Below are 19,042 nucleotides of genomic sequence, written 5' to 3' on the forward strand. Positions count from 1 at the left end.
CTGGGAGGGGCCGGGTGGGGACGGCAACCCAGAGATTAGCAACCTAGGGCCAGAGGGATGCAGGGAAGTGGTGATGTCACCTGATTCCAGGAGCCAGAGTCCCTGGGAAGAGCTGGGATCATGAAGAGAGGGCATCATGGATTATTTCTCCCGGGGAGCAGACTTGGAGATGGAGACTGGCAGGCAGGGGGTTCATTAGGGAATGCTCTTGTAAGGGAAGGGAAGGGGCAGGATAGGGCAGAGGGAAAAGCCAGCTGTGATGCAATCTCAATGAAGGCCTCAGGTGACCCCACAGGGAGTTTAGAAGCTGGGGTGCCCTTCAGAGTCATCCCAAGTTGGGGTGAGCTGGCTGGACCTTCATATTCCCAGGATGACCAGTCATTAGATATTGACCCCTTGGGAAGGGGCAATTTCCAAAGGGGGCTCTGATATGCACCCCCAGCAGCTGGGGGAATAAATCCTTCTGTTCTGAAGGGCAGCACATCACAGCAGCTCCTAGCAGGGGCTCCAGCCACAGAGGAAGTGTAGCCAGCAGGTGCAATGCAGAGAGAAAGGGAGGGGGTCCCTGGCTACTCTCCTCCCACCTTCCAGTCTCTCTCCAGGGCTTCCCACTGGGCAAACAAACAGGGCTGGGAGCCAGGGAAACAGGGTCTGCAAGGAGGAGCCCCTGGGGAGCAGGGGAGGACAGGCCATGGTTCTGAGAGAGCAAACAGGTCTAGGGAGGACCCAGTGACCAGTGGACCTGAGAGATGAGGAAGAAGGTGGAGTCAGGGAGGAAAGACTGCCAGGGATTCTGGCCCCGAGGGTGGGTGGGGGACTTGGTGGTTGGTGGTGAAGCCTTTCACTGAGGAGGGGCAGGGAAGGAGGTGCATGCCTTGCAATAGGACACATACAATTACAGATCTTAATTCTGGCACAAACGACCTCTTTGGGTTCAGCTCCCTGCCACCACTGCAGTCATTCTGGCCTGCCACTCTCTTTGGATCAATCCTGCCCTTCTCCACATCCTTAGCTGGGCTGGTCACCCCCTATTCACCCCCGCCCCCCAACTCAATGACAGTCCCACACACCCTTCAAGGCCCAGGTCAAATACCTTCTAGGTGGAGCCCTCCCTTACCTGTCTAAATTGCAATCTCTCCCTCTTTGTGTTCCCATGAGTGCTCTACCACTTAATGGGTATGTGACCACAGTAAGTAGTTTAACCTTTCTATGCTTCAGATTCTTCCTCAGTAAAATGTCACTAATAGTGTCCTAGGAATGAAGTGAAGTGATACATAGGTGGGTTAGAATAGTGTCAGCACATAGTAGGCCTTGCTTAATGCTAGCTTTTATTATTATTATTTGAATTTTCTTCTTCTAATCCCCAGAGAAAAACCCTTGGTATATGCTTAATTAGTATTTGTTGAATGAATGGAGAATTAATACAGAAAAGGATTTATCCATCCGGCTCGACCTGATTTTAGAAAATTCCAAATTTAGCAGGACAAGGACTTTCTGATGATAGTTATCCATGGTGGGTGTCCAGGGACTCTGAACTGACCTGATTCTCTCAAGAAAGAAGAACCACTGATTCCAAACTGTTTCCATGGGGTTTTGTTCAGGGTCGGGCCCACGTTTGGTGCTCAATGAAACCGGGCTGCATGAACGCACGCGCTGGTGTGGCAGGAGTGCCCGGGGGCGGGGGGTCTCGCTGGCGGTGGCCAGAATGTCTTCCCCCACCAGACCCACCCACCCCGGGACTGGGGCTGGCATCGGGGCCCCAGATCCTGAGATGCGTGTGGGGGCCGGGGAGGGCAGGAATCCGGCGGCCACGTGGGCCCCTTCCGCCCGCTCCCCACATCCTTTGTTTCCCTGGCTCAGGAAGCTCTTTCTGCGAGTCACCGAGAAGGGGCGGCCCGGGAGCCTGGAGAAGCTATTTCCGTGCAATCCCGGCGGGCGGCAGGCGCGGGAGGGGCATGGAGGTGGAGGCAGCGCAGAAGGCTCAGTGTTTGCTTTTATTTCATCCAACAGAAGGTTCTATTTGTGGAAGCGAACAGACGCTGGGGATTAGAGCTGGAAGGAGGCAGGAACAGGGGGAAAAAAAAGCCACATCTACTACCACGCACAGGTCTTCCCCGGAACTACCGCGTAGGGGTGAATGACTGATTCTGGATTTCATCACCTTCCCTATCCTCCCTTCCTTCGGCTGCCTCCCACGGCTCGCGCTGGGGCTCCCAAGGCGCGGGACGGTGGGGGATCCCCGGGGCGAAAGGCGTAACCGCGGGGCTACAGTGAGCAGCGGGTGCAGAAAACCGTGGTGCACGCGCCCTCCCGCCCCGGCCGGGAGAACTCGCGCGCGGGCCCCGCGGCCACAGCCCATTGTGCTCGGTGTGAATGGGGAGCGCGCACCAATCAGAGGCCGCTTCCCTCGCCGTGGCCCCGCCCCTCCCGCCCACTTCCCCGGGTCCCTGACGTCACGGGAACTTTACCTCCGCCCTCTCCTCTGGCTGCTCGCGCGGAGCTAGGGGCCTGCGGGAGGGCGCGCACCGCCTCCTGCCCAGCCCGGCCCGGGGGGCGTGCGCGCGCCCAAGGCGGCCCCGAACGCACCACCTGCGCCCCAACGCGCGCTTCTGGCAGCATCTCCAGCCCTCCGGCCAGTCCCCACCCCCCTCTCTTAACCTCCCCCCTCCGCTCCGGTGACTGCTCGTAGGGCGGCAGGGCCGGAGCCGTCGCAGCCACCTCATTGCACAACCCGGCTTCCCAACTGTTTACACAGCCCGGCCTGTGAGTGTGTGTGTATACAGCGTGAGTCATCGGGAGGCGGAGGAGGTGGAGGAAAAGGAGAAGGAGGAGTGCACAGGCCGGGATCGGTGCGGCGCACACACTCACACTCAGTCACTCTCTCCGAGCGCGTCTCTCTCGCTCATACACAAGCTGGGAGCTCAGGAGCGCTTAAGACCCGAAGCGCCGTCGGAAAGTTGCTTCGACTTTTGCTCCGAGACTTCTGGCTCTGGAAAGTGCATTTGCTCCGTGGCTCCGCCGAGCCTGCGGAATCCTGTCCTCGCGGCTCGGGATCCCGAGAGCGCCGGCTGCCACCGCCGCCCGTACTCCCTCCGGGACTACCGGCAGCCGCGGCGACTATAGCGGCGGCGGTCCCCAGCGAGGCGCGGAGCCGCTGGCCCGCCCCCGGGGCAAGCGTCCAGCGTGGTGTCCGCGTGCAACGCGAGCGCTCGAGAGCGGCTCCTGCTCTGCCCTCCGAGGGGCCGAGCCCAGCCGAGCTGCAAACTCCGTCCCGCGGCTGGAAGAAGTCGCGGCGGCCGGCGCCCAGCCCGCAGCGCCCTCCCGCGCGGATCCCGGACGTACAAAGCCGGCGCCGCCCCCCCGGACGGGATGCGGACCGGCCCGCTGCGCTCTGCCATGAGTGGCGCCTCGCAGCCCCGCGGCCCGGCCCTGCTGCTCCCCTCTGTCAGGGGCGCCCCGGCCAAACGCCTGCTGGACTCCGACGACGCAGCGGCCGTGGCGGCCAAGTGTCCGCGCCTCTCGGAATGCTCGAGTACCCCGGACTACCTCAGCCCTCCGGGCTCACCCTGCAGCCCGCAGCCCCCCCGCCCCGGCCTGGCTCCGGGAGCGCTCCGGGGCCCAGCCGCATTGCCGACTACCTGCTGCTGCCCCTGGCCGAGCGCGAGCATGTGTCCCGGGCGCTGTGCATCCACACCGGCCGCGAGCTGCGTTGCAAGGTAGGCGCCAGGGAACCCGGACCCGGTTGGAATCGGGGGTGGGGTGAGGGGGTGGGGAACGACCGGGAAGGCAAAGGTGCTTGGGGCCGGGTCCGCCGGCGCTTGGTGCCGCAGGTACCACCAGAGCTTGGGGTAGGGCGGATACCTGGGGTGAATCCCGTAAGACGGCATTTGACCGGGCTCACCCTACTGGTGATTGAGGGGTTTCCAATGGAGTGGTATATTGGGGGCTCGGCGGCGAACAGAAGTGGTCTTTAATTGCTTTATTTCTGTCTTCTTTTCCTCAACGCCCAGCTTAGCGCGTGGCGTTCCATATAAGTTGTGGAACTGAAATGGATTCCAGGGCCATGCCATTCCCCTTCCCTCATTCTACCCCCCCCCCCGTCCCCCTCCCCGGTCCTGGAAGGGAGGCCCTGCCGTGGATGCCGCCTCGGAGCAGCTGGCAACTCTCTGGCCGGGGTTTCAAGGCATCTGGACTCAGCTGTGGGTGGTAAAGGGGTGGGACGGCCGTGTCGGGGCCCTGACTCGGGGATTCCGGGTGGAATCCACGCTGGCCCAGTATACCGCTAAGACCCTCCGCGTCCTCCCAAGGGAGCTGTTTGAGGTGGGGGCGGGGTGGTCTTCTAGCCGGGACGCGGGATTGGCCCGGAGTAGAAAATATTGGGGAGTCCACACCGGCTAGGAGGAACCCTCGCTTCCATTCAAGGCTTTATTTTCCGGCCCGCGATTTTCGCTTGAACATAAGGGCTCCCATCCAGGAGGAGGAGATACAACTCTTAGGAACAGGATCCGCCGCTTACTCCTCCGGCGCCCACAGACGCAGAACATTCCCGCAAACCATCCTTTGCGAACCCAGCACCCTCCGTCTCGGGCATTCCTGAGAACCTTCCGGGCTGATCCTCTCACCCGAAAGACAGGGTCAAACCCCAGTTAAAGTTGCTTCTGGGTTTTTCGCAACTCACCTGACTCCCCCAACCCCCAGACTTGCTGCTGCCACCTACTGTCGGCTCGGAATGAAATTTCAAATGCTTGATCTGGCCCAGTTTAAAGGGAAAATGATTTTTTTTTTTTTTTCCGGGTAGTTGGGGTAAGGGCTGTTTTGGGAAGACTATGTGTGTGTTTGGGGGGTGGGTGGGAGGAGGGGGCAGCAGAGGTTTTCTTCCAGTTGGTGCCAGAGCAGCCAGGCCTTGGAGGGGGTGGGGGGTGGGGGGTGGGGGTGAGTCTAGCCATTGTGCAACCCCTTCCAGTTCCTCTGAGCAGATAATAGCTGAATCCAGATGGTGACAGCCCGTGTGTCACCGTTTCCAGTTGAGTCTAGGATATGAGTAACCGGACTAAACAAAAGGCCCTTAAAGAAACCGGCGGCTTCCAGAGGAGATACTACCCATTTCCCTGGGGATGGAAGTGGGGGAACAGGGCATAAACAAACAAATGGAAAAAAAAAAAAAAAACCCATTCAGAGGATCCCATACCCTGTGGGAATTTTAACTCCGGCCTGCTGATACCTGAGTCAGAGTGCAAGCAGGTTGCTTAAGGCTGCATTGTCACAATTTCTCTCCAAGTCATCTGTTCCTCTTGACTAATGACAGATCTGCATGTTCTCCAGCCCCTGCTTCCCCTTGGAGGCTGCAGAGTCACCACTTCTGTGCCTTCTCTGTGCTGACCCTTTGGGTCTGCAGGAGGCACGTGGATCCCCAGTGGCAGCATTGCCTGCAAACAACAAAGAGACACACAGGCTGGGGGCTTTGGAGCTGCACTCTCAGGAGTTGAGTTCTGATGGAAGACAGGCACATGTCTGTGTGAAGGGGGTAACCCTTTGGATATTTGCTTGCCCACAGACCTAGGTGTTAGGGGCAGCTAGGGCCGCACAGGGTGGGGTGGCAGAGAGAAGGGGAATAAATGAATAGTCTTACCATAGTCAACCAGTGCCTGCAGGCTGTGATTTTCAGCTCAGCCAGGGATTTGGGAGGCAGCCTCTGCTTTTCTAGCCTCCTAAACGGTAGCTTTCTCTCTGCAGGTGTTTCCCATTAAACACTACCAGGACAAAATCAGGCCTTACATCCAGCTGCCATCACACAGGAACATCACCGGCATTGTAGAAGTGATCCTTGGGGAAACCAAGGCCTATGTCTTCTTTGAGAAGGACTTTGGGGACATGCACTCCTATGTGCGAAGCCGGAAGAGGCTCCGGGAAGAGGAGGCCGCCCGGCTCTTCAAGCAGATTGTCTCTGCCGTTGCCCACTGCCACCAGTCCGCCATTGTACTGGGGGATCTGAAGCTTAGGAAATTCGTCTTCTCCACGGAGGAGAGGTGAGCGGCTGCCAGAGCTCTTCTTGTGGCCTTCTGGAATGATGAGGAAAGTGCAGGCTGAGCCAGCCAGGGGCAGTGTGTTGGTTGAAAACAAAACCAAGGGCTCAGTTGTCCCAGATTTAGTATTTAGAGGTCCTGTTCCCGAGGAATCACAGCTAAGGCTGGTTTGTTCTGCACTCTCTCGAATGTGGCCTTGGCAACACCTTGGTGTGTGTGGGATGTCACGTGATGACAGGATGCTCTCCCCACTCCCACGCCCAGGGTCAGGCTTATTCCTCACTGTTATCAGAAAGGGCACCTCTTCTGGGGTGCAAATGTCAAGCTGTCCTTCACATTGATTCCTAAGAGGAAGCTTTGAAATCTTGGCTTCTCTTTTTTTTTGTACCTAGAAGGTATGGTGGAACTAGTTGTGCCCTTGTATTTGCAGAATCTGCCCTTCTTCTACACATTGCATTCCTGTTCCGTCTCAGACTTGGTCAGTGATACTTTCTTCACATTCTTTGGTGCCTTCTTTTGAAACATCTTGTTTGGCTACATCTTTAGAAAATAGCCACACTTAATAATAAATGGAAATTGGCTGGAATTCACTGCTAAATATAGATCATGGCTTATATCATAAAGGCCAAGATGAACTTGACAAGAGAATCATGAGCCATTAAGATTCAGAGTTGAGGTTTCAGACGAGAGAGTTCAGGAAGCCACAGCAGATAGCCCTTACCTGATTTTAAGAGGTGGCCACTTCCCTTGTGGGAAGATGGAGACCAATAACATTATAGAATTGTAGAGGTGGATGTGAGTTGTTTGTTTTTTTTTTGTTTTCACTGGTCACACAGGGCCTACCCCACCTGTGCATTTTTACCTTTAACTCCAGATCATATGAAAAAGTACAGGGTTGCGTTCCAGAGAGCATGACTTTGTATCTGACCTTGCAGTAATTATTAGAACACACTGATTAGCAAAGAAAAGCAAACTGTTTGCAATAAAGAAGTTTCCAATTCCTGGCATATGTGCCTTTGATAGCTGATGCATTTTCTGAAACATGCCTTACACACCTCCTTACCAGCTTTTGAAATCTGCGTTGCACAGGCGAATGTCATGAGCATGGAGTTTGGCAACCCGAGGGTTAAGCAACAGCAGGCTGACGCTGTTAAGTGTAAGAAGCACAGGTGCAGAGTTTTAGTAGTACAGCAGCCAATCAGGGGCACACAGTGAGGGTTGAGTCATATTTTCCGTTTACAGAACCAATGGGTATTTTACATAACGACAGGGAGGTCATGCTGAGGACATACTGAAGTTAGCACATGTATACTACACTCCAGGGAACAGTAAAGCAGGAAGGGAAAAAAAAAAAAAAAAAAAAAAAAAACCAACCCAGACCTTTGAGAGGAAAAGGAATTGACCCATCAGCTGGTACTAAATGTTTGCGTTTAACTTCACAAGTGAATTACCAAAACATGGCTATTTCGAACAATGAGAGGCCGGTTGCCACCATATATTAGAGGTTACCCACGTGGCTTTGGATTTGGGGGGACCCTGGAGACGTGGGTGGCTTGAGACCTGGGTGGCTGGATATGAATAAGAGAAGGTTCAACTAAAGGTTTTGCAGACTTGTTGTTCCCCAAACAGATAGGACCTCCCACCACCACTACCATAACATGTGGATTAAATATACTCACATGTTGATATGCCAGCCTATGCATACATGTGTAGGCATTTTAGGGGCCCTGCATTTCTCAAAATCCCACTAGCCACTTTGGAGCCTGTTCATATAACCTCTCCATCCAGGTGAAACACTGCTTTCAATTTAAACACTCTGATAAATGTAATTAACATTCCTTGCAACTTTCCCATGATAGTTATCACTGCCTGGGCTCAGGTGGACAAAGTTTCCTCTGTGTGTGTTTATTGCTGGGAGCAGCAGTGCTGACAACCTGTGCTTAATGGTGACTTTGGGCTCTGTGTTCTGTAGTGCAAAGTGTGGGCCCAAGTGGCCATGCCAGTGAATGGCATGGTAAGAGATGAGATCAGATTATAGGATGTTCAGGCCCTCGCCAAAGGAGTAGGATATTCTGATCTTCCCCAATAGCTTTTCAGACAATGTCAGCATTCCCCTGAGACAAGCTCCTGGTTTCTGCAAAGTTGTGCAACTGCAATTAGGATGTCCCTTCTGAGCTCCAGCATATGAACAGTACTTGGTGCTTTGCATCAGACCCTCCACCCCAGATTCTCCATACTTTGCAGATGTTTATTGCAGTTTGCATTGGCTTGCGAAATCCTGTGTCCAGGGTGGTGGTTGGACACAGCTTTCTCCTCTACTGGAAGAAGGGCTAAAAGCATTCTTGGGGCATTTGCTGGGTGCTGTTATTGGGAAGGCCTTGTTTTTCATAGCAGCTGGTCTGGAAATAATGGCTTGTTGCTCTGTCCACAGAACCCAGCTCCGATTGGAAAGTCTAGAAGACACACACATAATCAAGGGGGAAGATGATGCTCTGTCAGATAAGCATGGATGCCCAGCCTATGTGAGTCCTGAGATCCTGAACACAACTGGGACCTACTCTGGAAAGGCAGCAGATGTTTGGAGCCTCGGGGTGATGCTCTACACGCTTTTGGTCGGACGATACCCCTTCCATGACTCAGACCCCAGTGCCCTTTTCTCCAAAATCCGCGTGGACAGTTCTGCATTCCCGACCACATTATCCCCCAAAGCCAGGTGCCTCATTCGCAGCCTCCTGAGACGGGAGCCTGCAGAGAGACTCGCTGCCCCTGAGATCTTACTCCATCCCTGGTTTTGAGTCTGTCTTGGAACCTGGGTACATCGACTCAGAAATAGGAACTTCAGACCAGATTGTTCCAGAGTACCAGGAGGACAGTGACATTAGTTCCTTCTTCTGCTAATCCCAAAACCTCAGAAACCTCATAATTCTCACACATGGCATTTCCATTTCTAAAGATGGACAGACTTTTTTGGCCTGGTGCCAACCAAATACATGACTGCGTCAAGATCATTGCTGCTGAATTCGACATGGCGTCTCCTCCTATTTGTCCTGCCGGATGACTTTATTGATTTAAGCAGCAAATACCGATTGGCTGCCCAGCAAAGTTGTTTCCCTTCTTAAAGAGCCCTCGTCAGCTAGCTCTTTGTCAGATGTGGGGGTTCCCTATCTGTTATAGGTGGCAAGAGTATGGACATCTGCACCATATGATTAAGGGAAATAAACTTGAACCTTGTTAAAAGAGAGAGGAGCGAACCACACTGGCATTTGGGGCACTAACCGTATTTAACAGGGTGACAAAACTGTTTGGGCCAATTAACCTGCCGCCTTCAGACTCCTCTTTGGTAGCTAGACTTTTGCTATCCCGGCTTCTCAGAAGGTTTTTGTTTGACACTCATCCTCTCTTCCCGTTTACCAATGATTCCGCTCCGTTTTGGGAGTAGACTGTTTCAGGAGTGTAGGGGCCTGCCAAGACCTCATATGCATTAATGCCTTCTCCCTGACCTTGAAACTTTACCCTGTTAGCTATTAAAGCCCTTACCAGCTAACCTTGGAAAAGTATCACAAAAGATTCAAACTCTTAATTCCAGAACTCTGAGCTCAGACCGAGCGACTGCAGGTTGTTAAATAATTTGATCGCTTAGTAAATTAGCTTTTTTGGTTCTCCCCAAATATGTTAGCACTTATCCTGTATTTTTTCCCAAGATCATCTCAGGGTGGAGCATTTTGTCTGAAAGGAGAAAGCTAAGGAGACCCCCCCCCCCACAACAGCAAATGTAAAACATCTTTGTGTTTCAGAGAAAGTGAATTTTGGATAGTCTCAGAAAATTTTCAGACCAACTTCCAGAATTAGAGTTTAATCCTTCACGGGTATGGTCTGTCTCTGGCATTGTATGTGTGTCTGTGGTTTTGCATGGTGGGTGGTTAATATTTCAAATGTAGTGTGGTTTATGGATACATCTGCATAATCAGTACTTCCGGAGTAAAATAGTAAGCCCCGGATCTTTAAAGTCAGAAGGGACTTTAAAAGTCGTCTATTCCTTTCTCTTTCCTCTGCCACCTCCCAAAGCAGAAATCCCCCCTTCCACTTCTTTAACAATGGGGAATCCAGCCTTTGTTGGAATGCTTCCAGAGATGGGAACTTACTACTTAGAAAAGCAAGAGCTTGATGGAGAAACGGTAACTTGTATTAAAAAATAAATATGGATGAAATGTCAGTAAATGTCTTGGACAGTCCCAAAATCAGGCAGTTAAGTCAATAAACAAAACATACTATATTTTGAGAAATGACACAAGAGCAGGCAGTCATTTTCAAGGGCTTCGCTGAGGCAAACTACAAACATGCATCGTGAGAATGCTGTGTATACCTCACGTACTGTGTACTTTGTACATATATTTTACCTTTTATACTTATGTCTGATGTTTTTTTGTTGTTTTGGCTCTGAGGTTTGTTTCGTCGTTGTCTGTGTCTGTCCGAATAACCTGCGTGTCTAAAACCACGTGAAATGTGAATGATTGTTGGCAATTTTAACTTGACCGAATCCTGGGACTCGGAGAAGAAGGAGCATGGAGCCGCTGGTGCTCGAAGGCTCTCGTGGTTGTTCGACTGTTGTATCTGTGATACATGATCCGGCTGAGGACTTGGGGTTGGCAGGCGCTTCTGCCGGGAAAGCTAGAAACACTAGATCCTTCCTGTATGTGTGTATAGATGTGAACACTGGGACAGCCGTCTGAATTGTAGAGAAATTTTAATAAATCTGGTTTCGTAAACAGGCGTGGTAAATTTCTTTTGAGTCCAATCTGCCTTTGCCTTTTGCAATTTCGTGCTTGTGTTGAGGGCTGGGGATGCAAAGGTCTCTGGCTTTGGTCTCTAGGGGGGTGGGGGTAGAGGGGGTGGCAGAGAAATGAACAGATGACTATTATCATTTATGACCTTTGATAGATATTTAAATCCATCAGCTTTTTTCATTCAAGGGGGTACAATCATTAATTTTTTTTTTTTTTTTTACTTTATTTTGTTTTGTTTTGCCCTTGGAGATATCCTTTATTTTAAGTTTTGATTTAAAAAGCATTTTTTCCATATGAGCACTCCAACCCTCTGTCCCATTTCCTTGTGACTTCTAAATCTACTTTGTTTCTGTGAATTTGCTACTTCTTGTCATCTCTTATAAGTGATAACATATGATATTTGTCCTTACGTGACTTGCCTATGTCAAAGAACATAATGTTTTCAAGGTTCCTCCATCTTGCAGCATGTCTCATAAAGGGCAAAATCATTTTGATGAGTGAAACCACTTGGTGATATTGGATTGGGAGGTGCCATAGGTAGAATTTAGAGTTGAGAAATATTGGGAGAGAAACATACATAAATGAGCCTCGAGTAATAGGAATCCCCCTGGCTTTTAATCTTTTTGAGATCAGGGACCCTTGAGAATTTGATAAACGTGATGAACATACCTTAGAAAAATGTACATGTGTGTATCCAACAGAATTTTGCATCCATTTCAGAGATTCACATAAATTCCTGAAATCCACTCCTATAATGCTCCAGGCATCTTGGGGCTTCAGGTTGAGAATCAATACCCCCTCCATGAGACCTCATTAAGAAGGCTAATTGAAGCATTTTTTTTTTCTCCTGTAAGGGTAAAAATGGAAATAAGGAAAGGAAAACTAAAACTATAGTAATTTGAATCACAAAGGTAGATAAAGAGAAAGGACTTTGGTTCAGTTAGGTTTATAGCTCCACTATTACATTAGATTTTATTCTAAATGAAGTAAGGTAGCATCTGAGCTGGGAAAAAAATTTAAACATAAATATACAGAAAAATGCACATCTAAGTGTACGGCTAGGTGAATTTTCACCAACTGAGTGCACTCATGTAACCATTCACCAGCTCAAGAAAGCAAAAACATTTCTAGCACCCCAGTAGCGCCCTACTGCCCCTTCCCACCCCCTATTCACTCCCCCTCTACAGTAACCACCAGGGACATAATTTTAACTGTAAACATGCATATAAAATCAGATCGAGGAAGAATTCATCAACGCCAGGCGTAAGTAAAGCAACATACAGAAATTACAGATGACACAACTGCCCTTTTCTAGGATTCAGGATGAGATCACCCAGAAGAGCAGAACCATGACACCAAAGATGGCACAACTCAGGCCTCATGACCCAGGAATTTAAGAAAAGTAATGGAAAAAGCACATGGCAAGCAACATGGGAAGTGGCCAAATGCCTGGAGTAGGAAGCTGGGAGTCCGTCTGAAACCATCCCAGAAATAGGACCCTTAAGTCCCCACATTCCTGGACCAGGTCTCAGAGTATACACTGCAGTGTCTCCCTGTTCTTGTAAACCCAGATGAGGCGTGGCCTAACTAACTCCTGGGGCATACAGAAGGCTAATGCGTTGGACTTCACCGAGCTTTTTAATCAAAGGATTTCAAAACACTTCACAAGCAACTAAAGTTGCAACACCCTTTGCAGTGTTGTTGCATGCACCAAGTAGAGAAAAATATGGGTCAGGATTGGCTGAGATGACGTGTAATGCCACAAATCCATAAATTTAATCTCTACTAAGGTTGGAACTAATCTGGGGCAATTGTAGCCTCGTAGAAGATTGGAATGAGAGTGCTGGGAGCACTGGCTAGAAAGCTAATTACCATTTCACTTTTATTTTTTCCTGTATCCTCAACATACTTGTCATTTCAGTAAATCATTCAAGTCACATCTCAATAACCTCTTTTACTCATATGATAGTTTCTAGAACTTTCACTCATTCTCCTATTTCCTTTTATAATCACAGCAGTAGAATGAAACAGACAAGTCAAATATTTGCCTCATTTTATAAATGAGAAAACTGAGGCTCCAGGGTTTTTCAATAGTCACTCAGGAGTAAGCACTTAAGAGGTGGGGCATGAATTTGGGTCTCCTGATGCCATGTCAAACATTGTTGCTGTGAATGTATACTGCCACACAAGGTCTTTTGGTGAGGATGATGATTGAAGAGGGTGGCACAAAGCAAATATAAATCCTGAGTATTTAGTTCCAATAGTGTCTTCAAAACCACCCAGTACATCAAACATAAAGACAGGAGCATTACTGAAGATAAGAGATCTATTATTCATTCAACAAACATTGACTGGGCACCTATCATGTGCCAGGCCTTGTGAAAGACCCTTGGGAAACAGATGACCAAGTTTTAGTCCTAACCTACTAGATAAAAAGCTCCAAGAGGGCAGGGACCATGACAGTTTTGTTTTCCCCTGATACCCAGTGCCTACCACAAGGAAACTGTGCAACACCAACTCTGGATGGATGGATGGATGAATGGACGGATGGACAAATGGGTGGGTGGGAAGGAGGATGGAAGGATGGATGTCCTCTGGCAGCTCAAAGCTAAGTGGGGCTCTGAATCAGGGAGCCAAGAGTACAAGAATGGAAATCACATGACCAGAGTATTGTCCTAGCTCTGAAGCCCTCATCCCATGTGACCTTGAACAGCCCCTCTGCCACTCTGCTTCTTAATTTGCTCTTCTTTAAACAGTAGTGATACTTTTCACCTCTTTGATCTCTTCTGCTGCCATTCTGTGATTCTGTGAAAAAGGGGTCTTATATGTTCTTTCCCTGGGGGCTGTGGGAATGGGGGCTGTGAGAATAGCTTTCTGCTTAAACCAGCTATAGGCAACATGATTAGATTTCTTGCCTAATTTCATTCTGGATGAGAAGACACACTGTAGCGATGGAGATTATGGAAATGGCTTTTCAACATGGCTTTGGCTGGGAAAGGAAGAGCAAATATTTATTTAATCATTGCCATCCCCCCACCCCCCAACATAAAAGAGGGGCAGGATTCCATTGCCAGCACCCGAGAACTGCCCACCATCTGATCTGAGTTGGTCCTTTAATCTTCCCCCATTGCAGCCCATGACTCAGTGATTCCTAGAAGAGGTAGGAGAAAAGAAAAATGCAGCCAAATATTACACCTCAATCCTGCTAGATATTCTACAGAGGGCATGTCATTTTATCTTCTCAGCAATCCTGTAAGGTGGGTGATTTGTTCCCATTTTACAGATGAGGATGCTGAGACCCAGAGGCTGAATAGTTTGCCCGAGGTTACATGACTAGTACCTGGAGATTCCACAATGAAAAGTTTGGAAGTGAAAAGTGTTAGGCTGGAAGTACGGAGAGGAAGTTGAGTTTCATGACAATGACTATAAAGAATAACAAGGAAAACAAAAATAGAAATGTCTGGGAAGGGTGAGGATAGTGGAGATTGGAAAGTACAACTGCTTTAAGTCCAGTGATTTAAATGCAAAAGAAAAAATAAACACAAATTTATTAAAGTTTGAGGATCAACCATCACATTTTAAGTACAGTTTTGAAGAAATGTTCATGATCTATATAGTCCTGTCATGACAATAATATATGGCAATAATTCAACCCACTTGTGTACTATCTTATAAACTCTTCTTTGAGCAATAGATGGAGTGAAGGATGAATTTCAACAGCATCCAACAAATGCTTCACTGTATTTGCTTAATACATTTTTTTTTAAAGAACTGCATCTGGAGTCCTTTTTGGGCTTGAAAATAGGAGAATTTAAGAAACACAAATCTGTAAAATTCCCTCTTCTCAATTTTGAAGTGAGTGTGGGTTCCTTATAGTTTACACTGGCTGTGCACCTGTGTTTACACAGAGACACTGCTGGGCTTTCTTTATTCTTTTTTGGAGAAAGTAAGTTTTCTGATTTTCACTACAGGAGATAGGAAGACTTTTGTGATATCCTTCAGATCAAGATGGGTTGATGAGTAAGTTTCAGGTGGGGCACTGGTAGGAGTTTTATTGGTAGGAGTCTTTGTTGGTTTGGAATCCTGGGTCTCTTTTCATCTGTATATTTTAGAGGTCTTTTAGATGGAGGCCTGGTGATTGTGCTCCTATCTGATTCATTGACGAGCTTTTGAATATACTTGCAAGTGTTTTTAGAAGACAAATAGAGGTCATCAGAATCATCTCCTGACTCACTTGATTCACAGATGCTCACGTCAGACTCATTGTTGCTTTCTTCTCTTTTAGAATCACTGCTCTTTTTATTTTGCTGGAAAGGAGTGAGATGAATACCCTCTTTCAAATTTAAATTGTAAGTATCAATGGAGCTGACAGATTCATCCAAAATTTTTTTGGAAACAGTTTTTTTCTTACTCATTCTTTTTTAAAATGCAATTTTATTGAGATATATTCACACACAATACAAACCCATCTGAAGTATACAATCAATGGTTCAGTGCATCATCACATAATTGTGCATTCATCACCATGGTCAATTTTAGAACATTTTCATTACTCCAAAAAAAGAAAAATAAAAAAGAAAACCCAAAACATCCCATATCCTTTATCCCCCTATTACTTCTTCTAACTTTTCTTTTTCTTCTTTGTGCATCTCTATGCTTAGTTTTAGTTTGCTCAGATTTAGACTTTAAAATGACTTCTTTTGTTTTACTAAACTTTGCTGGGTAAATCAACTTTGGTGATTAGTTAATTTGGTCCTTGTTCCGATGACAAACGTTTGTTCTACATTTTTAGGTATGTGTACGTTTATTAGTGCATCTGCAAACAAATTTTTTTCCAATTCAAAAGATTCCCCCATCAAATGACTGGTTTCAAAGTTACCCACAGTATCGAATTGCTATAGATTGTTAAAATGTTTCTTTAAATTGTGATGAAAAGATACAGTTCTAGTAGGCTTATCAGTAGTCTTATCTTCACTTGACTCAAAAGTAAATCTCTATCTGTCTTGAACAGTAGGTATTTGCTCTTCTATTTGGAATGATTCTCCTTGTCCTGGAAGGTTAGCTTCCTGAAGGGGAATTTTTAGTAAATCCTTCACAAATAATCCCCTGGAGTTGTCATCACTGTTGAGAGTTCATTCCAGAGAGACATACTCCCTGGTTCTGAGCAGGTTCTTCTGTTTGCTGTGAAGTTTTTCTTTCAATGCATACAGCTGACATGCGAGGTAATAACATTCTTTTCCCAGCTGTGGGATATCTTGGGCTTCTCTCACTTTGGAGTTTTCATTTTCCAAAGCTAAAACTAACGTTCTATCGTTGTCCTGGTAATTTTTCAGCATTGTAGAAGTGCTGGTGTTTATTTGGTATGGTGCAACTGCAAAAGACTTGTGTTTGCCAATTTCTGCGAAGTTGTTCCTTTTCTCTTTCATTCGTTTCTTCATGTCTTCAAGACTATCCTGAAAATACTTTTTTAAGGTACTTTTCCTTGGCCATTTTCTGCCTTGGCCAACACTTCTGCCACGGCCATCGCCTTCCTCCTCACGTTCCAAGACTCCGTGAAGCTATCCGGTTGCGGGAACCCTGAGGGGCTCCAAAGTCTGTGGCCCCAGCTCCCGTCACTTCCGACTTCCGCGGCTGCGTTGGCAAGTCTCCGCTGTGCCCTCCCATTGGCTGGCCTGGCGGCCGTCACGTGACGCGATGGCGAACCCGGCAGCCTCTGCGCAGGCAAAGTCTCGCCCCCTCAGTAACTTCTTGACGTGGGTTATACGCTTTGAAAAATCACTTCAGAGGCCTGACTTTTGGATCACTTATTGAATGAGTGTCTTCCTGGGTTTCTTCCTCTAGTGTTCCCTCTGGTGAGCCACAGCCGCCTTGAGCCCTGAGCCCGTCAGTCTTACATTTTAATCCCATGTCTCATTAGCTAGAAGGCCGCGGTAGCAAGTCCGGGAAAATGACCGTGTGAGGGCCAGGCCTCAAGAGGAGAGGATTTGGGGGTCAGAGTTCACTCCAAACAGATTTCTTGTCCAAGCAGGTTGTTTTGCCTCTGTGGGTGGTGTAGACGCCACAGAAGCCGCTTGCTGCGTTCTCCAGAGGGTTCCATGCTCCATTCTCTGGGCTGGAGCAGGGACCACGGAATCAAGAGCCCGGAAGCAGGTGAGCCACCCCCCCTCCACTCCCCCGCCAGTTTACAGATGGGGAAATCAAGGCTGAGGGAGGGGAAAGAGCAGCTGATTTACAGCCAATGCTCGTTTTGTATCTGGAATTTTCTTTCTGCATAGTTGGAGCTTGTGTTGGTTTCTGAATTCCTGCTGATTAACATCTTTTCACTTTTACAGGGGGAAGTAGATTTGTGGATGATGTTTCATGGAGAGACTGGAACACTCAATAAAGCTTAGACACACTGTGGGTCGGCCTGTGCCTATTAGTAGCACAGCAAATTAATAATTAGAATGCTAATAATGGCAGGAACCCATATGTATTGAGTGCTTACTATTTGCCCAGCACTCTCTTAAGCATTTTACAAGCACTCTCCTATTTAATTCTCATAAGGATGCAATGAGGAAGGCAGTTTACCCCATTTTACAGGGCAGTAAATGGAGGCCCAGAGAGGTTAAGTAACTTGCTCAAGGTCACACAGTTAGTAAATGGAAGCTGCATTTCTCAACATGTGAAATGCAGCCCCACATCGGCATGCTCTTACCTTTTACAGTTCATTTCCACATCCGAAGTCCCACCATGTCAGTCTGTCTGCATGGAGATACTGACCTCATCTAGGGGAAAACGCCTTATGCCTCACACCTCTCAGAGCTAGCAATAAAGAGAAAAGAGCCTGAACTTTAGGGGTAGCGAGACCTGGTGTCAAATCCCAGCTCTGTTGCTAACTAGCTGTGTGATTCAGACAAGTCGCCTGACCTCTCTGTGCTTCAGTTACTCCATCTGTAAAATGGCAATAGCGTCTCTCCCTCCGGCTGTGGCTGTGAGGATTACATGAAGCAATGCATGTTTGAGCGCCTAGTCCAGTGGGGCTGCATAGCAGGTTCCACATTCAGGCAAATCCCTGCACATGGGAACAACCCAGCCTGGAATCCCAGTCCAGCTCCTTATTTGCTCTGTGACCTTATACAAGTTGCAAATCCTCTCTCATCCCTAATGTCCTCATTCATAAAATGGGTACATAATAATAAATGCAGGGTGGTAGGCAGGGTTAGTAATTAGCAAAGGGCCTGGCTTTGGGGGGAGCTCAGTCAGGGATCAGTGTCCTATTATTATTTTTATGCCTCGACCCCTCTCTCTTTTGTCCTCCCTGATCTTTCCCTTTTGGCTTGCAGGCCTGTGGAGGCCAAACTGTTGAATGCGTGGGGACTGCTTGGAGGAGCAGGCCAGTGTGGGGGCAGAGGGTACAGGATGGGTGGCCCACCTTCCCGCCTCCTGCTGCCTGGGGCTGAGCTTGGCCTCATTTGGGTCAGATAAACAGCAAGCCATTGGCTCCTCCTAACTCTTTACAGCTGGCCGTCTTCTCTAGGGTCCCAGAAATTACCTCCACCCCAGCCCCTCCACCACCCCCATCCCTGGGAGGGAAGGCTTTGAAACCACCATCTCACAGATGCCACTTTTACTCCCAAGGCAGAGGCCTCACTGGACTCCCACAAGAGCAGGGATTGAAAAAACCATCAAATAGCCAGTTTCTGCTGAAGCAGAGCTAGCTTAAATACAGTGGGCAGGGTGGCGGTATGGTTAGGTGTGAGGACCCTGGAGGTACAGGGGCTGTGGTCTGAAGCGTGGCTCTAGCACTTACCTGCTGAGGGAGCCTGGGCAAATTTCCTAACCCACCTCAGCCTCTCATGCCTCATCTGTGAAATGGGCTTAGTAAGAACTCCTACCCTGGCCCCTCCAGATGGTCGTGCAGTTTGAATATCATGCCTGTGAAGTATTTCCCACAATGCCTAACAGATACAAAATGCTCAACAAAAGTTGGCTATCAATAACAGGGGTAAAAGAAAATCAAAACTGGCAAGGCAGCCCTGTAAAAAATGTGCTAAACAGTGCTTCTCATGGAGGCAGGGGATGGGGTGGGGAAGTCTTGTTAAAAGAAGATTCTGCTCATTAGAGCTGGGGGAGGCCCAAGACTCTGCATTTTCAACCAGCCCCAGATGATGTCAGTGCTGGCCCAGGACCACTATTAGAGCAGGATGGGGTTGCCACCCGTTTCCAAACAGAGACCTGTTAAGTCTCATTAAA

At 48.5% G+C, this 19,042-nt stretch overlaps 1 protein-coding gene and 2 pseudogenes across 1 annotated transcript; 1 reads left to right on the forward strand and 2 right to left on the reverse strand.

Annotated features, from left to right (window-relative positions):
- The first annotated feature begins 3,231 nt into the window (after positions 1 to 3,231).
- On the forward strand, positions 3,232 to 10,791 carry TRIB1 (tribbles pseudokinase 1). Its single transcript, XM_037803670.1, is given in 5 exon segments — positions 3,232 to 3,592; positions 3,595 to 3,716; positions 5,734 to 6,026; positions 8,455 to 8,812; positions 8,814 to 10,791. Coding segments are annotated over 5 exon segments (1,104 nt in total). The 5' UTR covers positions 3,232 to 3,369; the 3' UTR covers positions 8,922 to 10,791.
- Positions 10,792 to 14,520: 3,729 nt separating this feature from the next.
- On the reverse strand, positions 14,521 to 15,231 carry LOC119508897 (annotated as a pseudogene).
- A 69-nt stretch (positions 15,232 to 15,300) lies between these two features.
- On the reverse strand, positions 15,301 to 16,471 carry LOC119508898 (annotated as a pseudogene).
- Between the last annotated feature and the right edge of the window lie 2,571 nt (positions 16,472 to 19,042).

This window comes from Choloepus didactylus, chromosome 14 (assembly GCF_015220235.1).
Source record: "Choloepus didactylus isolate mChoDid1 chromosome 14, mChoDid1.pri, whole genome shotgun sequence".
NCBI classification, from domain to species: domain Eukaryota; kingdom Metazoa; phylum Chordata; class Mammalia; order Pilosa; family Megalonychidae; genus Choloepus; species Choloepus didactylus.